The sequence below is a fragment of the Pteropus alecto genome, unplaced genomic scaffold, assembly GCF_000325575.1.
Source record: "Pteropus alecto unplaced genomic scaffold, ASM32557v1 scaffold30, whole genome shotgun sequence".
In the NCBI taxonomy this organism is placed as follows: domain Eukaryota; kingdom Metazoa; phylum Chordata; class Mammalia; order Chiroptera; family Pteropodidae; genus Pteropus; species Pteropus alecto.
Window position 1 is genome coordinate 2513097 of NW_006429782.1, and position 6558 is coordinate 2519654.

Below are 6558 nucleotides of genomic sequence, written 5' to 3' on the forward strand. Positions count from 1 at the left end.
AGCGGCGGGGGGGCGGAAAGGCTGGTGCCTGTCCTGCAGACACCAGCAACGAGAGGGGTGCTCCGCCTCACGTGACCTGCCGCCCCTCCCCAGGCGTCCTGCGTGGTGGATACTGTGGACAGCAGTGGCTGGACCGCCCTGCATCATGCAGGTGGGTGCTGCCCAGCCTTACCCTGCCCACCATGGCCCAGAGGGTGCTGGGCATGGGGTTTCTCCCCCCGGGACCCTCTGGAACCTTCCACCTTCCCTCTTCTTCCTCCTTGTGCCAGGCCTGAGGGAGGGTGATGCAGGGATGAGCACACTGCGATTCCCTTGGAGGAACTAGGGAAGCTCAGGAAGGCCAAAGGGCCGGAGGTCTTTATCTTCATCAAACCCAAACTCCTTCCTGGAGGGAAGGGAAGGGAGGAGACCCACCTACTCGAGCCAGAACCCAGCCCGACTCTGTCCACCACGTGCCTGTGAGATTCTGGAGTGGCTTTCGCTGTTGACTCCAGAAGCGGCTGCCCTCTTGGGAACACAATAAATTTGGGTCTGTTTTAAGATGCGCTTCACTTGTTTCCAAATCCCCCACTGTTGGAGTATGCTGCCACCTAGTGGCGGCGGTGCCTTTGGTCACGCTGTGGAAGCTTAGTGGTTTTTCCATTGGGAAAATATTTAAGTACCTGCTACGCACTGGGTTCTGTTTTAAGGGTTGGGATTATAGCAGCAGACAAAATCCTGTACCCGCTCGGGCACACAGTGGGTGTCAGCAAGACCCCCAGCGCGAAGCCCGCCCTTCTGGCTCTGAGGCTCAGGACAGCCGCACTGTCTCCCACACCCGTGACCTTACCAAGCTCTTGCCCACTTCTGGGCCCCTGCCCATGCAGTGACCTCTGCCTTCCGTCTTGCACCTTCAAAACTCAGATCTCAGACCAAACCCTGGGAAGCCTGCCCAACCTCTGCTGAGCTCCAAAGCCTCTGGTAAACATGAATGATCCGTACGAGGGTTTGGTACATAGTAGGTACACAGTGAGTGCCGAGTGGGGAAATGCAGTGCCACCTTAGAGGGAACCAAGTGGAATGTGGGACTGCCGGCCTGGGTCCTACGTGGCTCCGCCTCCAGCCCCACCGGCTGATCTTGGACCTGGTGGGGCCTCGGTTTCCTCATCTGTAAAATAGGATCCACACCTTTATTATTTATCTTCCAGGGTAGGTGGAAATTTCTCATGAAATAAAAGGTAAGAATCATCCCCAGAAAATGTCTAAGCTCCGCCCTACGCCCCCTCTCCTTTTCTCTTTGTCCAGCGGCTGGTGGCTGCATCTCCTGCTCAGAAATTCTCTGCGCCTTCAAGGCACACCTGAACCCCCAAGATCGGGTGAGCCTCTGGGGTCTTTTGGGGAAAAGTGCTGTACTCGGCGTATGCTGCCACCAAGTGGCGACATCCCAGGCGACCCTTTGAAAAATGTGGACAAGTTTGAGGCGAAGCTCAGGGTCGATCATGGTAGGCTTCCCCACCTCCCTCAGGGTCCGCCTCTCATGTCTTGTCTTATCCCTCCCCCAACCCCCGCCAGCTGGGTACAACGCCCCTCATCATAGCGGCTCAGATGTGTCACACAGATCTGTGCCGCCTCCTCTTGCAGCAGGGGGCTGCCGTGGATGAGCAGGACCTGCAGGGCAGGTGAGCATCTGTCCTCCCAGCCAGGCAATTGTGCACCGTGTGACCTCGAGCAAGCCTCTTAACCTCTCTGGTTGGGGGGATCTAGTTGGCCGCCTCTGCCCACCCAGGCTGAGTGCTGAGGAGGGCTTGGGGCTCTGAGGATGTCCTCGCCCCCTCAGGAGCACCCTCTCCTGCAGGACCGCCCTGATGTTGGCCTGTGAGGGGGCCAGCCCTGAAACAGTGGAGGTGCTGCTGCAGGCCGGGGCCCGGCCGGGCATCACCGATGCGCTGGGCCAGGATGCTGCCCACTACGGCGCCCTGGCAGGGGACAAGCTCATCCTGCACCTCCTGCAGGAGGCGGCCCAGCGCCCCTCGCCACCCAGCGGTACGCAAGCCCTGTTTCTAAGCAGTTTCAGGCACCTTCCTCCATCTCCTTGTTACCCCTTTCTCGCATACCTGTTTCTTCCCTTTTCACTACATTTTAGGAGGTTTCGTGGTTTCCCTATTCTACTCAGGACAGTTTCCAGGATCCCCAGGGCTTTTAGAATAGTCTAGGGGTCCACTCGGCTCAGGTCATCCTTATTCTTGGATCTCTGCCTTTCTTAAAAATTGACATCTCACTTGCCTCATCCTGGAGATGCCAATGTTCTCTCTTGTGAGTTTTAAGGCCCCTCCTATCAGCATTCTGCCAAAGTGGTTGATTGTTACCTTAAAAGCTCTGATTCAGGAATCAGGAATCTCCTCCCTCTAAGTCCCCTGTAATAGAGTCCCTAAAACACAGCATCTGACCCTGCTTTTCTTTCTTCCCCTTCCCCCTAGAGGATGACTCAGGCGAGGCGTCATCCCAGGTATGCATCTCCAGGCAGCGAGTGAGTCCCCCCACGCACACACTCCCTCCCCTCCCCTCGCCCCAGCTCCGTGGGGACAGAAGGAAGAGATTGACTCCTGCCCCAGGGTTGTGACCTGATTGGGAGGAATGCTGTCTTTAGAGTATGCTGCCACCAAGTGACAGCAAAAGGGAGCATAACTCACCTGCCTGGCCGAGAACACTGACAGGGCCAAAGCACAGGGCTGGGTGGAACGGTGGGGGGCCGAGATGGGCTGCTGGTGCAGCCACGGAAGGAGACGGGCCTGGCCTCTCCCTCTCCCAGCTCTGTGGCTTCTCAGCTCCACGGGAAGAGAGAACTCATGGGCCATCTGGTCTAGCTGAGGAAGTCCCAAGACATGGAGGAGGGCAGAGAGAAGGCGTAAGGCCTGGCCCTCTCCGGGGACATCGTCTCATCCCCTTTTGTGCAAGGATAAGCGAGGACCGAGAGAAGCAGGGACTTGCTTGGTTTTCCACAGGAAGTGAGGGCGGACTTGGGGCTGGCGGCTGGGTTGGTTTGGGTGGGAGGCTGGCACGTCCCACATGTGCCACCTCACTGCCTCCCACCAGAACTCCTTGTCCAGCCACGAAAAGCAGGGGGCTCCCAAGAAGCGGAGGGCGCCTCAGCCCCCCGCCAGCGTCCCTGTGTCGGTAAGATGCCCTGGGGAGGATGGGGGCCACCAGGGGCAGGAACGGGGCGGGGGGAGCTCTGGCTCCCGTATGGGACAGGACAGCCCTCGAGCCTCATGTGAAGTGGGGGGTGCTGGGGTCGGGGGAGCAGGACGATCGCGATGCCTACGAGGAGATTGTGCGGCTGCGGCAGGAGAGGGGCCGCCTGCTCCAGAAGATCCGGGGCCTGGAGCAGCACCAGGAGCGGAGGAAGCAGGAGGTGAGGGGCAGCGGGGGCACGGGCCGGGGCGGGGTGCAGCTCTGGGGGAGCACGCCTATCTCCCCGCCCTCCTCTCCTCCCCCTCAGCCTGCTCCAGCCGCCTGGGCCTCACTGTTCCTCCAGCACACCCGGCCGGTCCTGCCCCAGGGCCTTGGCACGGGCTGTGCCCTCTGCCTGGGCGAGTCTCCAGATGTCCCTACAGCTCCCTCCCTCACCTCTTCCTGGTCTTTGCTCAAAGACCACTTGTCGAAGATACATTCCCCGCCCACCTTATTTAAACTCGTAACACTCCTCCACTCACCGCCCAGTTCCCCTCAGTCGTATGCAAAGCGCTTACGGCTTTCAGACCTGCCACATATTCACGTCCACCCAGTCGACTGTGAGCCCACAGCGGCGGGCACAGTGGATGGTGCCTGGCTCACAGTAGATGCTTGACAAGTATCTATAGGATGAACACATGTCTGAGTGAGTGAGTGAATGAATGAATTAGTGGCCAATCGTGGGGTCTGGCACAAAGTAGGCTCCCAATAAATACTTAGTAACGGGTGAGCGGCAGAGCCGGTCATCTGGGGATGTTGGGCCACTTAGCTGGAGGTGGGCCAGGGAGGCCCCCACCCCAGATCCAAGTCGTGCCCACCCTTCTCTCTTCAGCTGCCAGAGGTGGAGGCCAGCTCCCTTCACAGCCTGGAGAGACAGGTAGGTGGAAGGTCGGGGGAGAGCCCGCCCCTCAGCCGCCCAGTGTTTCTTCCTGGAGACCGGCTGAGCCACCGCCCTCCTCCAGGTGCAAGAGCTGCAGCAGCTGCTGGCAGAGAAGCAGGAGGAGAAGGAGAGTCTGGGACGGGAGGTGGAAAGTTTGCAGAGCCGGCTGTCCCTGCTGGAGGTGGGCTGGGTGGAGAGCGGGGGCGGGGCCTTGAAGCAGTTGCATGGCAACCACGCAGATACAGTCTCACGCATGCAAACACGTGCACCACAAACACGATCACAGATAACACACATGCACGTAATGGACGCTTGTCAAAATACGCAGTCACACACACGTACACAGAGATAGATAACCACAGTCATATACGTATAGAAATAAACATACATCAGCCTACGGCCATGCCACCCTGAACAAGCCCGATCCTGTCTGATCTCGGAAGCTAAGCTGGGTCGGGCCTGGTTAGAACTTGGATGGGAGGCCGCCTAGGAAGATCAGGTGCTGTAGGTGTTAAAAAAAAATAAATAAAATAAATAAACATGAAACAGGCACACACACCACAAACATCCGTGAAAGCACAATCACACACACAGAAACATCACAAATATTTACATGTACACGACAGTCACCTCATTCCATCACACGCAGAGACGACATACCCACAAATTTCTTTCTCAAAATATATAATTACACAAACATACACATACACTCAAAACAACACGCACACACAGCAGTCACATGCAGAATCACTGTCACGGGAACTGACCCCTGAGAGGCCAGGGCCACTGTGTGCAAGGGACACGCTCTGGGCACACACGTGCTCACCACAGACCCTGGGCCATGCAGACGCCCCCCAGCCCGTGCGTCCAGGCTGCGCACGCAGCCCGGTCACTGGGCAGTGGTCACCCCTCGGGCAGTGGTCACCTCTGGGGCAGTGGTCACCCCTCGGGCAGTGGCCGAGCTGCTCACTGCCCTTCCCGGGAGACCAGCACGGTTCAGTTGCCTAGTAGCACTCGGTCAGAACCTGCAGGCCGAGCACAGCCAGTCCGGTGCTTGTGGGGGTTGGACAGACCCGTGAACACTTCTGGCCACTCTAGATTTCTGGGGGGATGTGGGAGTGGGGGGCAGGATGCCAACCCAGGCGTTGCCCCCGCCCCCGCCAGAACGAGCGGGAAAACACCAGCTATGACGTGGCCACCCTTCAGGACGAAGAGGGTGAGCTGCCCGACTTCCCAGGTGAGCTGCCACCTGTCCCCCCACGCACCTCTGCCTGCCTGGCCCCTGGGGTCCTGGGAGACGGAGCCTTGGCCCACAGGCCTACAGAGCGTTTGGAGCTGGGAGGAAGGTCGGCCCTCGCTTGTTATTTCTTCCTCCTTTCCCGGGGCCCCCAGGGTCTGAATCCCTCCCAGGGGCCGAGGCGCTGCTGTCCAAGCGGCTCAGCCCGTCGGCCCAGGACCTCTTGGCCTCACTGCGGGAACAAGTGGCCGCCCTCACCAGACAGAACCAGGAGCTGATGGAGAAGGTCCAGGTGGGGAAACCGAGGCCTGAGAGAGTGGGCTGGGGGGTGCAGAGCCGAGGGGAGTTCTACCCGGGGGTCAGGATGGGCACACGGCTGAGTCCGTGGGCAGGGAAGGTGGCAAGGTGGCCCCCTTCCCGCCCCACCCCCCAGGTCCTGGAGACCTTTGAGAAGGATGAGGCGGAGGCGAATGGTGTGGCCGAGCTCATCCCTCTGGCCCTCTATGACTCTCTCCGGGCTGAGCTAGAGCAGCTGCGCAGGCAGCACGCCGAGGCCGTGCGGGCGCTGGAACAGCAGGAAGCACCGGGGACCCCCAGAGATGAGAAGGCCGTCCCTGGGGAGTGTGAAGACGCAGGAGCCGTGACCAGCAGCAACAGGCTGACGGGAGCGGAGCCCGACGGCACCGCGGAAACCAGAGTCAGCGGAGCGGATGCTGCTGCTGAGGCCGCGGGGGATGTGGCCTCGGAAGCAGCACCCACGGGCGCTGAGGGCGCAGAAACCAAACCTGAGGCCGCCAAACCAGCGCCCGAAGGCGCCGAAGCCCTGGGAACAAAGGCGGGAGGGGCCGAGGCCACCGAGACAACAGCTCTGGGAGGAGGGAACCTGGAAATGGAGGCCACGGGCGCAGAGGCCACGGAAGCGGAGGCCACGGAGGCCACGGGCGCAGAGGCCACCAACACGAAAGCAGAAATGAAGGCCAACGGAGTGGGTGCTGTGTGGGGAGAACTCGCGGGCACGGAGACCACGGGGGTGGAGGCCACCATCCCGAGGGGCCCCGCTGGCCCCGTCCTACACCCTGGTGCTGCCGAGGTCTCGGAGAAGCTACAGACTGAGCTGGAGACCAGGATCCGCGGCTTGGAGGAGGCGCTCCGGCAGCGGGAGCGGGAGGCGGCCACCGAGCTGGAGGCCGCCCGTGGCAAGTGCGAGGCCGCGGAGGCTGAGGCTGGCCGG

The 6558-nt window shown here is 60.5% G+C and overlaps 1 protein-coding gene and 1 pseudogene across 1 annotated transcript in view; both read left to right on the forward strand.

Moving 5' to 3' along the window:
- ANKRD24 (ankyrin repeat domain 24) overlaps window positions 1-6558 on the forward strand; it is a 22143-nt gene that overhangs the window by 10819 nt on the left and 4766 nt on the right. The window contains exons 7-18 of the mRNA XM_006904216.3: window positions 94-151; window positions 1285-1355; window positions 1552-1658; window positions 1835-2022; window positions 2457-2485; window positions 3073-3153; window positions 3284-3391; window positions 4043-4087; window positions 4173-4271; window positions 5255-5327; window positions 5501-5619; window positions 5761-6553. Coding sequence (XP_006904278.1) covers window positions 94-151; window positions 1285-1355; window positions 1552-1658; window positions 1835-2022; window positions 2457-2485; window positions 3073-3153; window positions 3284-3391; window positions 4043-4087; window positions 4173-4271; window positions 5255-5327; window positions 5501-5619; window positions 5761-6553 — 1771 coding nt within the window. The remainder of the gene's footprint in view (window positions 1-93; window positions 152-1284; window positions 1356-1551; window positions 1659-1834; window positions 2023-2456; window positions 2486-3072; window positions 3154-3283; window positions 3392-4042; window positions 4088-4172; window positions 4272-5254; window positions 5328-5500; window positions 5620-5760; window positions 6554-6558) is intronic.
- Window positions 4483-4601, forward strand: LOC112476037 (annotated as a pseudogene).